General features: G+C 31.6%; 1 protein-coding gene across 2 annotated transcripts in view; it reads left to right on the top strand.

Moving 5' to 3' along the window:
* Positions 1 to 19,014, top strand: part of HUWE1 (HECT, UBA and WWE domain containing E3 ubiquitin protein ligase 1) — a 595,188-nt gene that overhangs the window by 339,883 nt on the left and 236,291 nt on the right. For both annotated transcript variants that reach the window (XM_085806998.1, XM_085806999.1), the window contains exons 54-55: positions 7,516 to 7,624; positions 11,027 to 11,122. In XM_085806998.1, coding sequence (XP_085663124.1) covers positions 7,516 to 7,624; positions 11,027 to 11,122 — 205 coding nt within the window. The remainder of the gene's footprint in view (positions 1 to 7,515; positions 7,625 to 11,026; positions 11,123 to 19,014) is intronic.

Genomic DNA, 19,014 nt, shown 5'->3' on the forward strand with positions numbered 1-19,014 from the left:
AAAATTGTCACGTGAGTCGGAATAATTTTGCAAGGCATTAATATTTTAGCCCAAAAATGGATTTTTAAATTTGATCTCCTGTATTGGATATGATTTTCAATCATTTTACCATAATTTTATGTTCACATGTGCAGAATTTTTATATTTTTCATTGATTGCTGTATCATATCTTCCATAGCATAAATTAAAAAAATACACATAAAAACTTCAGCTATAAACCTATGACTTAAAAGAAATTTGTATTGACATGTTATGCAAAAGACCAAATAAATATTAAATGATTTTGCAATTATGTTACATAACAATAATTAGAAAAGAATAACTGTAGATGTGTAAAAAAAAAACCTGTACTTATAACCTTTCGTATTTCTAAAGAAAACTACAAAATGGTTCAAAATAGCAGATGGCTTTGAGATCATTCAGTAATGTCATCGTAAGTATCTATTCAAATTTCGGAAGAACTGCAGCAGTTCAGATTTGTCGTAAAAGAGTAATTACACACCTGGGGATTGGCATACTTACAGAACAAAAAAACAAGCTTTGAAACATACACATACAAAAGTCGTATCTTTTTTCCACACTTAAATGACAGATGTGATAATTTGAACACATGCTTTCAATCAGTTGTTTCCTTCTAACAAAGTGGCCTTGCACTGCTAGCAGGATACTAGCAAAGTCCTGTAATAGTGTCTTGTTTTATGTATGCTGTGTTCGGACTTAAATTCAAAGATAGGCATTTAAAAAAATTTTAATGCTATTTTTTGCATTCAAATATTCAATATTTGTTAATATATGAAACACATAAATAAACTTGCATAGCAGATCAAAATTATGTTGCTGTGAAATGTTCTATCAACAGTTATTTCTTGTAGTTATAACAGCATAACTAAATAAGCTCATTTCGAAACGTAGATGATATTGCATTCATTATTTTTAAATTGAAACAATATCAAGTTGTTATTACTAGTTAAAATGGCTTAAAATAAACTGACACATGAAAATTTTTAAAAATGAAAATTGGATTCACTTTTCTTTCACATAATTTCTGACCGACCAGTTCTACCAAAATATTTTAAAGCTTTCTTTACTACATAATAGAAATGTCTCCACGTTTATTGTTTTTAGTTAGTAATTTTAATTTCGGGCTGTTACATAAGGCTATTTATCTTTGTTGTTGTGTTACAGAAATGGTTTCCAATAAAAACATAGTTAACTAAGTAGTATACTACATCATATTAATTAATTTAGTAACCAAATAGCAAAAACATTTCAAAATTTGAAATCCATCTTTTTACTAAGTACTTTTTGCAAAGTAATAAAAATTCCAATACCTTTCTTGTTTAAATTAAAGATAAAGAAAATATGTTGGATTTTCATGTAATGCTAATTTTGTGTTATTTGATAAAAACTTACAAACTTAAATTGCAAACAAATAGCAAATACACAACTTGAAATCAGTGTCTTTGGAAGAAGCAATAAATTTAGAATTAATGGCAACTCCATTTCTTGTCATAGTTAATAAAATGAAAGAACTGTCAAAGATCAGATTTATAGATAATGGATGTATTTTTGTCCTTGCACAAAGGTAGAGGGTCTCCCATATAAAGTGGAAAATGTACAAAAATGGTAAGCTTTTATTTCAATACCCCCTGGAAGGTATATTTACGTTGTAGTCAACTTGGAGATTCTGCTATCAGGTGCTTGCTTTGAAAAGGGTAATATCTTTTTCAGCACATAATCAGAAATGAGAGTTTATGTTTTCATTACTTAATCTGCAAAGCTGTATAATATGGAGCATCTACTCAGAAAACTGTTTAGCATCTGCGATAATGCACATAGTTTATAAATAATTGCATTGTAACTTTTATGTACCTAATTACAAGGGAATTGCATTGTAATTCGAAAATACATTTATTTTATCAAGAAGCTCCTTTAAGAGAAGATATAAATTTAACATATTTGTAACATATTACAGCGGTCATATCTCTGAACACTAGTACTTCTAGCCAGTGTCTAGTTCTGGCGAACAGGCAGGCTCCGTGGACGCTTTCATGATTTTCCTTATGTGTTAATGTCAATGCCAACCATTTTCCCTTGGGCAGTTCTCCACGAAGGCATCCCTTCATTAAGCAGATAACACTTACTTACTTTGCCGTAATCAAATAAATTAAATTAAACCTAAAACGCTTATGTGTTTTTCCCATCTTTTAAAGGAAGCTTCACATCCAACATCTGTAACAGCAATGAGATAATTTTACTTGATTGCATATTTTGCCCGTTCCAATATTCAAGAGGATAATTATAATGCTATTTTCGCTGATCATAGAAGATTTAGAAATGGATTATAGAATAGATGAAAATAAATGATAAAAATGGAACTTTACACAGAGCTTGTGCATTTGTTACATTGTGGTTGAACTAAATGCTTATAGTGTCAGTACTACTGTTGCTTCTAATTGCCTTTGTAGTAAGTACATATAATTTACTCAAAACTATGTTAGTGTGTTTGTGTGTAGAAGATGCAACAAAGGTAAAGAAGGGTTAAATTTACCCTTTCTTTCTCTCAGCGTACAGCCATTCCCACACTTTGGGATACAGAGACCAGCACTTATGGTCTAAAACGTAGAAAATAAGAAATAAACTAACTTAACTAAATCATAACTAAACTTCAATGCTTTACAGACAGTAGTAATGAGAAGTTAGGCCTTTTAACCCTTTGCGCTCGAGGCGCTTTTCTGTGCACACTGTCCATTCTGAAGGTTCAGTCTCTTCTGTACAATCACTTTGGCTTCCAGATTCACTATCGATTATTTGGATTTTTCGTCTTCTTGCTCCTCTAACATCGTCACTATCTTTATCACTTCCGTCTTCGTTCTCATGGGCAAGTTGTCTATATAGTGATGTAATTCCGTTCGTTATTGCTGAAAAATTAAACTCATCTTTGTTAGAAGTAACTTCTTCGTCGTGTTCCATACTTATTGGGCTCGGTAACTTTGAAAGAAATACTGCGATCGGCAAGAAGGTTGAGTTCGAACTGATGTCGAAGACAGAGTCCTATCTGCGGTCACAAGTATTTTTGAGATAAGACATTTAATCGCATAAGCATTGCAAAGACAACTTTTATTTGAGATAAGGCATCCTTATAGCTATTCAGACACCTCATATTATGATCTACAAAATGCTAAGTAGATCTCTTAAGCGATATTCCTTAGGTCAAACACAAATAAACTCATAGATTCGAATGGTGCCTGAAAGGCACCGCTCGAGTGCAAAGGGTTAATACTACATATGTAGTGAGCGGAATGTAAAAAACTACAATACATCTTCAAATGTCAGCGAGCCTTAACAGTAGACATGAACTGATTGAAAAGTCTTTCCCTCTCTTTTGGCTTAAAGCCATATCTTAAATACTTATACAGTTTGCAACCTCATTTGCATAAGCAATTCTGCTAGCGAAACTAACGTCGAAACTAGCCGTAAGTCCCAAATATAAAGTTTATATTTTATGACGAATATTTTTCTAAGTTTACGTAAGTATTGACATCACAAGGCAACTGGTCAAAATGGATATTTCCAATGAAATCTGAAAATTGAAATTTTTCAGGATTACAGTACTTTTTCTACTTCATGCAAGGACATACTGTAATTTTCGGAAGAAACGCCGCGGCGTTTACATGCTTAAAACTTAACTTTTCAGCGGGTGCGGTGTTTGTACCCATGCAACGTTTAGGTGCACTAAAAGTAAAATATTTCCTATGATGGTCATTGTACATAGTTTGGATGGCCCTATCATTAGACTGGTGCTGTTCCCACACAAAAGACCACTCAGTTGCTTTTTGCGAACATTATTTTGTTTACATTCTTTCCCTTGAACGAACCTACATGCCTTATTCACCCTAAACGGGATTTCAGAACAATAACATTCTTCCCCCTTTCAAATAAGCATTCTCATCATTTTGAATATGTTATGGGTTTATCACATTTGATGATGAGCAACAGTAGTAGAAACAAGCCTCTTCCAACTTTGAAGACTTCTTAGCCAATACCAGTCTTTGAAACCGATGTCCTGGCTAGCTATACAGGACATTTTGCAATTTTGGTATTGAGAGGAAAATATTTCAATAAAAGCACATTTCCTTGTAGGGGGTTCTCCAAAGAACTAGTTTTGATATGAATGAACCAGTCGGATATCCCAAAAGCGGAAATTCTCAGAAATATTTTGACAAGCTGTTGAGGGTAGTTAGTAAATGTGATACTGGTGTTAGTTAACTGGAAATTTTAATGTATGTCGAATAAAGCTTTTAGATGGGATTAGTCATTTCCTTTAAGACCTACAAAAATCATATTACCAGTTATTTTGTGCAGGTAATTATTATTTATTCCGTACTAATTTGAAAAGTAGCCATAATTGTTTAGTATGAAGTAAACTTTTATTGGACTGCCATTTAGTGAGTGAAATTGAAGAGAAGTGGTAACCTGTGATACAAAATATAAAACTACCAATTTTGAAAGAAAAGTCAGTTTAATCAGGGCAAGAACATTGAGTGCTTATATTTGGACACAGGTTCAAAGTCCATTGAATGAGCTGGCAGCATGTGATTTTTTGCAGGTCCTTAATTTTTTTCCCATGTGTAATATGAATATGAGCTAGTTTCTCTTTTAAAATGTCCTCAAAAGCATCCTCTGGTTTGGAAAGATAGCCATCTCACGCCCTCGTGTAGTACAAATTTAACCCAATCAACTACATAACAAGTTATAAACAAAGTTTTTTTGTTGTAAAAAAGTTATTTATTGCATATATAATTAATGTTTCAACTATGTATTTATTCCAGAAAACAATCAATATGCTTTTTATTTATATGCGTATAATCGCAACCACCTTGGTGGAAGTCGTCAAATTTCAGAATGTGCCAAACTGTGGAAACCATGTGCATTGTCATTGTTCAGGCAACCATGCTAATAATAGACATTGCCATTTTTGTATGTTGTGTTCCAAGTTAAATGTTTTTATGAACAATTTTCTGATTTCTTTTTTAAACAAAAACAAATAAGTGTGTACTTGGGAAAAAGAATAACGAAAAAATTAAAGGTTAGATACGTATTCATGTAATCTTTGTTTAAAAATTAAAATCTGTATTTTAATTTGATTAAATAACTTTTCATGTATTGCTATTGTATTTTCATCTTCCACCCGCTAAGTAATTTTTTAACTGTTCATCTGACAAAAGTCACCAGTTTATATAATTGGACTTTGGTTCTGATGGAAATTTTGTAGTGATCGCTCAGAAATCGAGTTGAAGCATTGCTACAAAATACTATATTCGAATCGGAAATTCTTATCTCTTTTCTTCTGCTGCAAGGAAAGCAAATCCCACAGTGAAGGTTTTAATATCAGTTGTTTAAAACAAAATGTCTATAAAAACTGTTGGTTTTTTAACACTTTTGTGCACGCTGCTTTTTAAAGTCGGAGTTTTTATTTAGTAAGAAAGTAGGCAGTTTAATTAAGCCTAGAGGAGTACACAAGTAAAATTTTGTGACGATAGCACTTATAGTTTTAATTCTGTGGCATACTGATTGAATAGAGCTTCGAAAAGAGTGCTGAAACGAGCATTGTTGTCAATGAACTGGCCGATGAAATGCGGAGAAACAAAGAATACAGACTCTCGGTAGTCCTAGATTATCGGTGAGCCCGGTCTGGGCACACCTAGGGTTTGCCATTTGATTTTAGGCAAGATTTCAAGGTAAAAATTTAAAACTAATATAGAATAAGGAGATTAGCATGCAGCCAAAAAAATAACATAGAAATTTTTTTTCAAACAATTCCTTTTATACCCTAAAAAACTTTGGAAAATTTCTTTGAAAAATGAAGGTCTTAAAAACTAAACATGGCTAAAATATATGGACTGGTTTGTGTTGAGCTGCCATCTGCTATAAATAAAGAAGGTTCAGAGTAACCTATAAATCCTTTTTCATTCGATTTTTCTGTGCGTACAGAAGGAAATTTTTAGGTGTGTCCAGACCAGACCAGACACACTGTGCCGCAAAAGGTTAAACAGAAAATCATAAACAAAAAGAAAGAAAAATGCATACCAGAGTGCTCACAATAGTTGTTAAAATTGAAGAAATGTCATGTACATAGTAGCCTGAATATTTGTTATGTGTGTAGTTTAGATTAACAGATTCTGAAATTTTGGCATATTGTACTATGGTGGTTTCAATAATACAAAGCACCTACACCTCGTGCAGCATTAGATTCTGAGACTGCACAGTTTTTTTAATTGACTTGCTCAACTGGTGCGAGTTCAGTTTACTTCTATCAGTATTTAAAATTCTTGCACATTCTTTCCATTTCTATAACCTTCTGGTCTGAGCAATTCTCTTGAGTACCATAGATTTTTTGGATCAGTTCTTGAAAAGTTCTATGTATAAACAGCATTTACCAGCTAGAATTTTACAATTACATATTTTGCTCTTTGATGTTAGTACAATCTTTAGATCATGGAAAACTGCATGATTCATCCAATACTTAAATTAATTTTGGCTGCATAGTGAGTATGTAAATCCTCTTTAAAATGTGTGCAACTATTATTACTTTGAAAAAATAAATCTTTCAAGGACTTGTATTCCTAATTTAACTACTTGAATTTTTTTCCAAATTTGATTTTCCAAAACTTGTTTACAGTTATGTTTATGTATTAGATTGTGTTTTGTATTAGATTGCAATTTGAATACTTTAATGTTTTCTCTTGTAATGGTATAGCAGGTGTGAAGCCAATTGCATAAATAAGTTAGCTTATTCCATTTTCTTTGTTGATAGGGCCTTGAATGATAGTTATGTTTATATGTTAGATTGTGTTTTGTATTAGATTGCAATTTGAATACTTTAATTTTTCTCTTGTAATTTTATAGTAAGAATGAAGCCAATTGCATAGATAATTTATTCCATTTTCTTTGCTGATAGGCCCTAAAATTTTCTTTTGATAGTTCTGAAAACAGTGCCTTTTAAAGAAATGTGTGCAAACCCTGAAATTCAACCCTGAAACCCTGAAATCTTTCATGTCGAGCTGAGTTGCTAGTTAAACTGATTTAATTTACTTTAAATATATCAGTAGTCAGTAGCATAGTGTATCAGTTGTCCTACATAATGATCAATCTAGATATGAGGTTACTGGCAGTATTTGTATTAACAAATTCCCATGTCATAGTTATTTTTCATTCATACTTGGTTAGAAAAAAACAGACATTTTAATTTTTAACTTTAATATTGTTCTGCTTGTTCATCAGATGTAGCATTAAGAATTGCTTTATGTGTAAAAATTGTAAAACAAAATCATATAATCCTATCTAGTTTTGAAGAAAAATGATTTTTTTCATATTTCTGTATTACTGTTAATTGTAATTAAAAATAACTTTAAGTCTGTAAATCCATTATTAGTTTGAAATTGCAAAATGGTCTTTAATAACAGTATATTTAACTTGTGGTTTTATATTTTGAAAGACTTTATTTTTATGTAGAATTCACGTTTCGATAGAGGAGATGATTTCACTGGCTTAGATTTTTTTCGGGTTCAAGATCGAGAGGATAATTTGTTTTTTCAATTGGAAGAAGTGTTTCCTTCTTCAGGTAAGAGGAATTTTAGTGTATTTTATGATATTATCGATTTCATTCGAATGTAATGAAATGTAAGATGATTGGAAATTTTTTGCTGGTTGTGGTTGCACCTAAAATCGTATTTTTATTTCAAAATGTGGTGTTACTGTGGCAAAACAATAATAAAAATAAATATGTATCGATCTCTTTAAGACATATTCTGAACTGAAGGAAATTATCTCATTTTTTCCCTCCTTATAATCAGTAATTTTAACTATTCTAATAATTGTAAATTGTTGTATTCTAATCATCATATTCTTTAGGGAAAGCTAAGTATTTTTTGACTGAGTATTCATTTTATGCCATGGAACATTTTCCAGATATGCTAGTAATTGATAAATTATGAAATTCTAGGCTTTTCATTCCCCGTGTTTTGCAATAAGCGTAAAAAAGTGTTAATTTACAGCTAAGCATGTGTTGGTTTACATGTTTTTATGTTCTCATAGTTCCTTTTATGGCTCAGGATAAAATAAGTGTTACATATTATGTACAAATTATTGTTTGAAAACTGCTGTAGAAATATCTCTCTAAAATTTGACTAGAATTGCATTTGAAGTTTTTGTGACATTACTGCACAGTTCCATATCTATATATAATTTGACTGGTCAAAATTGTAATAGATAATACCCTGCTATATGACAAAATACATTAGTGACAATATAAATACACTACACTGATATATATCATGTATGTGCATATATGTTATATATACCATTTGTACCATAAAGTAACCTAGTGGAAACAAACTTTTTCCATGAGAGAAAAATCCTAGGAAATGGAAAATGCATATTATTTTATATTGTTGCACTATTTGCTATAATGTATATTGTCGCTTTACAAGATGAATTCTTTCCATGTCATTGTATAACAGATTTTAGAACTGTTCTGATAATGCATGCGTAAATATTAACATGAGAAATAAAAAATTTTGTGACAAATGAAATGTTTAAAAGGTTTACAGTGCATGACAAGGAATTACATTTATTAAAAAATAACATGGCTTCTCTTTCTTAATTGCAAATGATTATCAAGGAAATGCCCTGTTAATGAAAGCCATTAAACATAATTGAAATGCATTTCATATGTGAGTTATTGCAATTTTTTAAGATTTCCTGTATGAAGTGTATGAGGTTATTCCTAAGAGTTTTCAGAATTATGATTGATTAGAAATGGTTGATTTATGGTGGATTTTAAGCAGAAACTCAAACTGCTGAAGTAAGTGATAGCTGCATCAGGCATCTGTATACATACTAGATTAGTGTAATAATGCATACTAAAATTATTTTTTTTCCTTGGTTTGTTGGCATTGAGAATGCTTTCATTCGCTGTTAAAGGCATGATGTCTGCAAGTGTTTATTTTAATATACCGGTGGATTTTAGCTTTTCATGATAGATTTTTGTATCGTAACCAGTGAAAAATAGAGTGGTATGTATGCATAATTTATTTGCTTATGAGTTATTTAACTAAAAACTGGTGATTTTTAATATTTGTTAGACTGTAATTATTTTTCCCCCAAATTGGTGCAAACCCCACCGATTACAGTACAAAGTCCGTAATCCGGACTCGTCGGGACTTCGGTGATTCCGGATTAAGGGTTTCTCCAGATTATAGATCATCAATTTAAATCTGGTAAGATGGCATACAGAAATTATACAATTAAAATATGAAACCGTAATTTATGAAATAAAGAGCAATTATGATCTAAAAGGTATCCAAATTTACAAAAAAAGAGCTTAATATTTATTTGTTTACTTTATTAAACATTTCTTTCAATGTAAGTTTTTAAGTTGCTTCGTTTTTTTGTGCTAAATGGTCATGCGTAAAGCATACAAAAAAAAAGTTTGTGGCTTTGAGGTCTGGATTATCAATCATTCCGGATAATGGGTGTCTGGATTACAGACTTTGTACCAGATTTGGATAAAAGGAAAATCTTCCATTAAAACCATGTAAACTGTGCGCCTATTGTATTTAACCTTTTCGTGACGGGGCACCTTTGTTTAAGATGCTGTTGCGAGACAGAAGGGAATCGAAGGCAGTCACCGTACAGGACAGAGGTTTTGCATTGCTAAGCCTAATTTTATAAAATAAATCGGAAAAAAATTTTTTCACTTCTAGCTTCGTAATTTTTGGTATCATTTTAGATTATTACTTGAGCTCTTATATATGCTAAAATTAGCACCTAATAAAGTTTTTTTCTTATTTTACATGAAAATATACTTAAAAATTTCCCTAACTTGAAAAATAATTTTTGGAAGTGCTATTGAAATTATTCCAAAGTTTAAATTGAGATAAAATTAATCAATAAAGTTTAAAATTAATAAAACAACACAATAAAGACTATGTACAAAATTAAAAAGAAAAGTAACAAAATTTAAAATTAAAATAAATAAAATTAAAAAGAAAAGTAACAAAATTTAAAATGAAGACTGAGTGTGGTAAATCTCGAAGCACGGAGAAGTATCACTTTCTGTTAGAAAAAGTACCACTTTCTAACTCTTTAGATAAAGAATCATCACTCTCATCTGCATTAGTAAATGGTTCATTAACCATAGCAGGGTATTCCTCTGATAAAAAGTGCCGTCCTGCCTTAATAGACTGGAGGTGAGGCTTTCCGAAACAAAAAGAGAAACGGAAATATATCTGAAGGCAATGCAAAATGTAATAGAACTCCACATGATAACCCTAAAAGACCATATATAGTAGAGGGGGAAAATAGAACAAAAAAAGGAATTGGATATAAATCATACACACGAATATTTATATTAGCACGCAGCGATTTAAAGAGCCCACATTTGTTTACGCTTTCCCTTCTCCCCAACCCTCGCTACAGTTGATGAGTAAAATACCAAAGTTAGACAGAATATATCAAACTCAAGGTCAGGAACCTAAAACTGTGTTCATTTCAAAAGTAATGGACATAGAATGCCATCTAGTGGTCTTCAGAAAATCGTTCCAGCTTAAAATGCGTATACGCATCACCCATCCTCTGAATGCAATCTAGTGATGCGTGGATGGGACGCCTGACTGTAATAGACGTTCTTAGGGAATGCGTGGATGGGACACCCATCCTGAAAGGGTTAAGGATACATGTCGAAAGTTAAGTGGTTATGTTCCTTTATGTATATATATATATTTTGTTTCATGACATGGCAATATTCCATAAACATTGGTTAGAATTTTAGAAAGAGTGAATGTACTTGCTGATGTCATGTTTCCAAGAAAAGTAAATACGTCTGGCTTATATTTCCCCATATTAATAGATTGTTTTATGACATTTATGAAAAATATACTGGCAATAGTTCTTAAAGCACTAGTTTTACTCTTTCATGTCTTTAAAAAGGCTTTACCTATATACTTACTTTGACATTTTGTAGGTAGTTCATCTGTAATTTTTGGTGGGACAGATGCTGTGAGAACATTCCAAATACCTGTTGTGACTGATGAAACTACTACCGGATCTGAAAACCCTGGTTAGTTATGCAAATATCTAAATTCATATAATAATTCAGTTGAAAAAAGTTTTACTTTTTAAATTCAGAAATATTCGTTTGTTGGTGGTAATGGAACATTTTTTAAAGAATAATTTCATTTCTAGAAAATATATGTGTTTTTTTTAGTTGTGTCTGGATACTGTAGAGAAAGGATGCTTTCATACCTATACATTCTTACCTAAAACACAATATTTATGCTTCCTGCCAGATGACATTCTTTGCATAGTTTTCTTGCATGTTTCTTTATAAAAAGTATTCTAGATGTATCTGAAGTATAGGCACTTCTTATTTTGATTAAGTTTTATTCCTGTGACCTTGTTCATTAAACAACAAATGATAGTATTTGTTTATGAAGCATAATTTTAAGTTTTAATATTGCGGCAACATTAATATTTTCTTAGATTGTAAAAGATTGAGTTAAAAATTTATCTGGCATCTAGAGAGATGGTTATGGTTTTGGAGAATGTGGTAAGCCTTGTTGTGATTAATCTTATTTAATGAAGTTTTCTCTTTATATATTACTTGAATGTGTTTTTTATTAGCAGTAGATAATTCTTATACAATATGATTTATATACCTACTTTGGACCAACATTTGGCAGCAGAGCGGGGTTGTCCGTCTTGCTGATGAACTTTCATATATAAAATTGATGTTGGCATCACTAATTTCTGTGAGATAAATTTTATTTATATTATGATTAATGAGTATAAATTAGAAAATATGGCATATAATATGATAAATAGAATCGGATGTGAATTAGAAAGTTTGAATATATGGAGAATTGGGATAGAAGCTGATGAACCACCGAAACCATATAAAAGAGGCGATGTTAATTTAAAAAATAATAAAAACTTGGGAAATATGGGATGATAATGCAATAGCAAGAAATATAATGAATCAAACTATGATACTTAATAAATGAATCAAACTATGATAGTTAATAAATGAATCAAACTATGATAGTTAATAAATGAAAATAAAAAATGAAGTGGAGGCAAGAGCAGAAGATATTCAAATTAAATGTAGAATAGAATTAGCTCAACTGAAAATGAGTCAAAATGAATCTGTAGATGATTACATGAACAAAGCTGTATTTCTGAAAATATAAGTATTCAAGTGGGGAATGAAATAAGAGGTAAATAATTAAATTTATTTCATATTAGAAGGACTTCAAAAGGAATTTCAATTTGATGTTAAAAATTATTAAAAATAATAAGAAAAAAAGGATAAAGATTCAATCAGACAAGCTTTAAAAGAAACTGAATGGGGGAAAATAAACAAAGAAAAAAAAGTATGTTCTAAGGCAAGAAAAAGAAAATAAATAAATAAATAAATAAAACCTGGATAAAATCGAAATATGAAAGAAGATGCTTTAATTGTGAAAAATTAGGGCATTTAATAAACAAATGTAATAATAATAGTATAAAGTGCTTTGGCTGTGGAAAATTCAGCCACAAATCAACTGAATGTAAAATGGGGGGGGGACAGGAACGTCGAAAGCAGAGAAATTTAACAAATAAAATGTATAGAATGTCAATCAAGGGAAGAGAATATGAAACAGGTACATGCTTATCTGTAGTATCAAAGAAAATAGAAACTTCATGTTTTAATCAAGATGGAAATGTTGAAAAGAATAAAGTAGGTGAATAAGAGAATAGAAAAATTAAATGCGTTTTTGATTCAGGAGCCATGTCTCACATGATAATGATATGATAATCTCATGATAATCTCACATGATAACATCACATGATAATCTCACATGACAGCTATTAAAGAAATATTTACTGATTTTTAAGATAAATAGAGACAGCTGAAAAAGGCTTTATATCAAATCATTTGGCATTGGTAACATTAAAATGCAAACTGATAAAAATGAGAACATCTTGAGAGTAGAAAATGTTCTGCAAGTACCAAATTTAAGTAAAAATCTGCTGTCAGCATAAAGAATTGTGGATCATGATTTAAAAGTATTTTTTTCCAAAACTAAAGCAGAAGTGATCAATAAACATAGAAACATTCTATATATAGTTAATGGAAATGGAAATAAATTTGAAGTTGAAGGAAATATAGTTGAAGTTAAAATTAGTAATGTTAATGATGTTCTATAGCATCAAATACTAGGTCACATAAATTATCAAAGGCATTAATATCAATTATTATTATAAATAAATAAACTCATCGGTCATTGGATTAGAAAATATAAAAATTTCCCAAAACAATTGCAAAACTTGTACAATAGGAAAATTGACAATCTTATAAAAGTGGGGAATTTAGGATCTGAAGACATTTTAGAATTATGGCCTATAGATTTTAGTTGGACCAATTGAGAAGTCAATAGATGGAAGTTATTTTTAACAGTGGTAGATGATTACAGTAATTTCATATTTGTGATAACAATTAGAAAGAAGAGTGAAACTTCAGAAGCTGTTATCAAGCTTATCATCCAAGAACAAAGACAAACAAGTAAAAAACTAAAAAGAGCTCATAGTGATAATGGAAGTGAATTTTGACCTAAAAGTATAAAATAATTTTTTGAAAAAACGGGAACCTTCCTTACCTTGAGCTTAAAACCCCTTACAGTATAATTAATCGTACTATAACTGTAACTGCTAGAACTGTGTTAATTGATACAGAATTATCGATAAAATTTTGGTTTGAAGGCATTACATTAAGCTGTACATGTGAATAACAGGAGTCACAAAAATGATAAAAAGTTTACAACATATGAACTATTTACAGGACACAAGCCTAATATTACTTATCTTAAAAGATTTTGATGTGAAACATTTTTCATATATGACGAGAAAAACTTAGAAAGATGGATATGAGCTCAAAAACGAATTATGATGAAGAGAAAAGCATACAAAATTTATATTCCTGAACTAAATAAAATCCAAGTAGTGAGAGGTGTAAAATTTAATAGCAGAAACTCTGATCACCTTTACTGAAATGGAATAATTTAAATTTGATAAAAATCAAATATTATAACTTATTAATTTTAACAAGGAATAAACTAATTGCAGTATATACAATTCAGAAATAACTGACAGATACCATAGAAAAGATAATACAACAGATGAAGAAGCTAAGAAAATTTTACCATCTAAAACATATGATGAACACAACAGAAACAGTTCATTGGAAAAGCCAACAGAGTATCCACAAATAAATAAAGAACCTGGAAATTATAATAAAGAATTGTGTTCTTAAGAAAAAGAATTCAACTGGATTAAAGTCAGATCCATATGGTTTATACAGTGTGATTATAATTAAAGGCTCGATTTCAAAATGCTCTAACTTTAAAAATTACTTGTCAGAATGACTTGATATTTTACTAGAACAATTGGGATATCATGGAAATTTGTTTGGAGAAGGGAAAAAAAAGTAGTTTCAAAATATACTGATAGATGGCACTGTCAGGGTTCAAATTGCTGTTGGTATGCAAATTACTAAGATGTAACATGCACACTGCAGACATGGCTAAGATAAAAATAAATCGATCTATCAATTGCTCATAACATTGTGCCTGGGTGCTTCATAATGATTCTGACAATAAAGGATTGTGCAGTTCTCGTAAAGCTTTTCCATTGGAATGGTGACTGACTGTACGTTAACAGCTATTGGTTATTGGTAAGTTCCGGACATTCACAGGCATAAAATCCGGCCCAATGATCACATACGGCCTGCGGAAAATTGTAGATAAATTTGAAGAGACCGATTCATTTGACATGAAACGGCGCAGAAAACTAAAATCAGTTTCAGCGGTAGCAGTGGAAAATGTGGCCACAGCGTTACAAGAACAGAAAGTGATGCAGATATCGGCAGTTCACAAGGAATCTGCCGAATGTTTTAGAAGCCTATCGGTAAGGTGCATAAAATCCTATGTGTTATGTAATGCGTTATGTTTCAAGCAATGGCTAGCTCAGAAAGGATTCATAAGCCATCTACCTGATGAATTAACAGATGTCTTATCATAAATGGAGCATTTCAAATCTTTTAAACATGAGGAAAAAGCTTTATTTTCACTTTCGTACAAGTTAAATGAATAAGAAATATCTCTCTAACTGCATCATGCAAACATTGTCCTTAGCTTTCTCAACCGACACTCCTCGCTTTTCTGTGGCGTCCAATAACATCAGTCTCTATCAGGCCTTTGATTCTTTGGCATAGTGATGCCATTCCCAACATCCTTTCCCCTTTGAGTTACTGGATAGCTACTCAAAACATTCAAGTCTGTTAAGTTCAATCTTAACAGTTCTACCAGATCATGTGTTTATAGTCTTAGAACTGTCATATAAATTGGAAACATGAGTGGGCTCCAGATATCGGGGTGGATCTGAAAAGAAAGAGGTAAATTTTAAAAAGTGAAAAAAAATCAATGTCCAAGTGGCAAATGTTAATTTTGTACAGCACCAGTTCATCTGATTAGCAGAGGTTGACAGGATAATGGTGCCTTCATGGTGTATATTTCATACTTCGTAATATCAGAGGGAGGAACTTTCGTTGTCTTATAAGGACCGAAGAATTTGGGATGAAATTTAAACCCAAGTTTCAGTCAAAGTCCGAGTTGGATTAGCATTTGGTCTCCAAGTTGGTATTTGCAGGCAGGTTTTCAATGTTTCCTATACTGTTGTATCGGATTAGGTTTCGATGAGCTTCAATGCATAATGCAGCCTTTTCATCATTTTGCTGTGGCAGTAATTTCATTTTCTTTGAAGTCCATTTAAATTTTTTTCGTGTATACTTCCAGACTCTTTTCTGGCGTTTCTTTGGGCGTGAAGCGGCTAAAGAATATGAAACAGTAATTTTTCTGCCAGATATTTCAGCATTCTTTTTTTTCTCAAAAGCTTCAACTGCATCTTTTTCCTGTATGTAACTGATGGTAGCATTTGGATGTACAGGTGGTTAATTCAGAGTTATCTGAGATGCTTTTAAAAAAAGTTCGGCAATTTGAGAAATTGTAGTGTCAGCTGGAATGCCAGAGATAAGTACTTTCCTTGAATTATGTTTCTGTTCTTTTGGAGTTTCTACACTTTTAGCAGGTGTTTTCTCATTTCCTTGATCAGCACATCCTTGTTCAAAGTGATTCTGTTGAATTTGCACAGTTTCTTAATTATTCTTCACAATTGCATCATCATCGTCGTGAGGCAAAAAAATGCCCCATGTCAATATTATCAGTTACCCTTTTAATTATATTCAATTTTCCCCATTCCCAGAAAATCCTTAACTCTTCTCATACTCTAGAATGTTCTAAATTCTTTTTTATTATATTCTATGGGATCTGAAATATCTATGGATTCTGAAGACCATAATTTTTTTATCGAATAATTACTAACACACAACGAAATTACATTCAAAAAACAGTATCATCATTGCTATCTCCAAATTCCAATTAGCAGGGGAACAAGGAGAAGAGCATATCAAACAATTTTGCATTAAAATCATCCGTAAGATGTTTGTTTCATGAAGCTTTTCTCATCTCTTTCTCTGTAAATATGTATTCTTGCCTTTTCGATAATAAAATTATCATAAACCCTTGGAGTCTAAATTTTTTTTTTACGCTATACATCCACAATAGTAGTGTGAATTCTGATAGTGCAGTCTATCGACAAATTTTGGTGCTATATTTTCCCTTTGCCAAAGAAACTTCCATTATTTCAGGATTCCGGTAAAATATGAAGTCATTTTGACCTGTATTAAAGTTAAGGCATTTGGAAATCACAACTTTAATTATATTTACCCTGTACTGATAACGATAAGATCAACTATCTTATCATAGCAATATATGTGGATGACTTACGGTTGATTGGAAATTCGAATCTAGAGATACATGACATCGTCTCTAAACTATCTAAATCGTTTACATTATGACAAAGACAGTTATCCAGGAAGAATTTAGAAAAGTTATACTCAGTCAAGAGATCTTAACAAACTTTTAAATGAATGAATATAAACCTGTCAAGGCTGTAGGAATATTGTGTGAAAATCTTGATGATATAGCATCTTTGCCATCTGTGTCAAAGACAAAATATCAAGAAGCATTAGGTTCATTGATGTAATAAGTGTAAAAAGGCAAATCTTTTCACGAATCAGTGTGAAAACTATAAAATAAAAAATGAAGCAGTCAAGATAAACAAAAAAGAGAAACAAATAAAATTAATAAATCATGACTCTGAGGAAGAGTTAGAATTTTATGTAGGCACATTAAACCTTAATTCAGGTAAATAAAGAAGAGAAATCGACTGTTGACATTAATGTAAATAAAATTAATTTGCAGTTAGATACTGCAGCAATGTGCAATGTTATTTCTAAAAGCAAAGCTGCTAGATGTTCTGATACACAAGTCTGAACTTAAAAGATTAGTTGCATTCTCTGGAAATAAAATGAGTACTATAAGAAAAATAGTACTTTCCTGCCAATATGGAAAAAATAATTATGTTGTAGATTTCCAAGTTATTGACAAAGAAGTACCTCTTATATTAGGATTAAAATCATGTCTTCAACTAGGTTTGATTCAAAAAGTAATGTCTATTTATATTGAAGAATTACTGGAGAAATACAAAGATGTATTTGAAGGCTTTAGGTTGTTTGAATGGAGAATATAAAATCCAGTTAAAACAAAATGCAACACCGGTGTGCTCCACGAAAAATAAACATAGGTATACGAGATAAAAGTGAAAAAAGAACTACAAAGAATGGAAAATTTGAATGTTATTGAGAAAGTAAAAGAACCAACCGAATGGGTAAATTCAATTGTCACTGTTGTTAAACCTAACAAAATAAAAATATGTTTAGATCCTAGAGATTTAACTAAAGCTACTAGAACATTTAACTAAAACTAAAGCAACTAGAACATTTTCCTATGTTAATGATAGACGAAGTTGTCACTAGAATGCCAAATGCAAAAAAAAAAAAAAATATTTTTTGTTTTAGATGCTAATAGTGCTTTTTGGCAAATCCAACTGGAAGAAGGAAGTAGTAATTTGTTTGCATTTAATATACCTTTTGGCAGCTACAAATTTAAAACATAACTATTTAACATATGTTCAGCTCCAGAAATTTGCCAAAGGGAGTTAAACCAAATAATATAAGGTCTAGAAGGCATTAAATGCATAATAGATGATATGTTAATATCGAGATCTAATGAAAATGAACATGACCTACGAATTCAAAAAATGTACTCCAGAGCATGAGAAAATAATTTGAAGTTCAATAAGGCTAAGTGTAAACTACGAGGGCCATCCAGGAAGTAGATTACGTTTCTGTCTGTGTCCGCTAGGGGCGGGGCTAGCGCGGCCATCTTGGGGTCAGAGCGTTGCGCAGCTCAGTCTGCATCTAGCCGTGCTAGTGAGAGGTTCGTGCTGTGCTCCGTTCAGATACTGTGACGGTTTGAAATGTCTGCGTTAATTGAAAATCCCGCGAGCTGCGAGGTGCGCTCAGTAATAAGGTTTCTGACTGCAAAAAACTGTAAACCGATAGAAATCTATCGGCAGCTTCGTGAAGTGTATGGGGACAACATTATCACTGAAGGTGGAGTGCGTCAGTGGGTCATAAGATTTCAAAATGGCCGAACCAATGTTCACGACGAAGATCGAAGTGGGAGACCCAGCATAGTGACCGCCGAACTTCTCGAAAAAGTCGATGCTAAAGTCCGTGAAAATCGAAATTTCACAATAACGGAACTTTCTTTGAGTTTTCCACAAATTTCGCGAAGTTTGTTGCACGAAATCATCAGCGAAAAGCTTGGTTACCACAAGTTTTGTGCAAGATGGATTCCAAAAATCTTGACAGAGGACCACAAAAATCAGCGAATGGCTGCAGCGTTGAACTTTTTGGACGCTTACCATAAGGATGGTGACTCTTTACTCGAT

The sequence above is a fragment of the Stegodyphus dumicola genome, chromosome X1 (genome assembly GCF_044657685.1).
Source record: "Stegodyphus dumicola isolate Sdum_Otavi_A_Nest chromosome X1, ASM4465768v1".
Lineage (NCBI taxonomy): Eukaryota > Metazoa > Arthropoda > Arachnida > Araneae > Eresidae > Stegodyphus > Stegodyphus dumicola.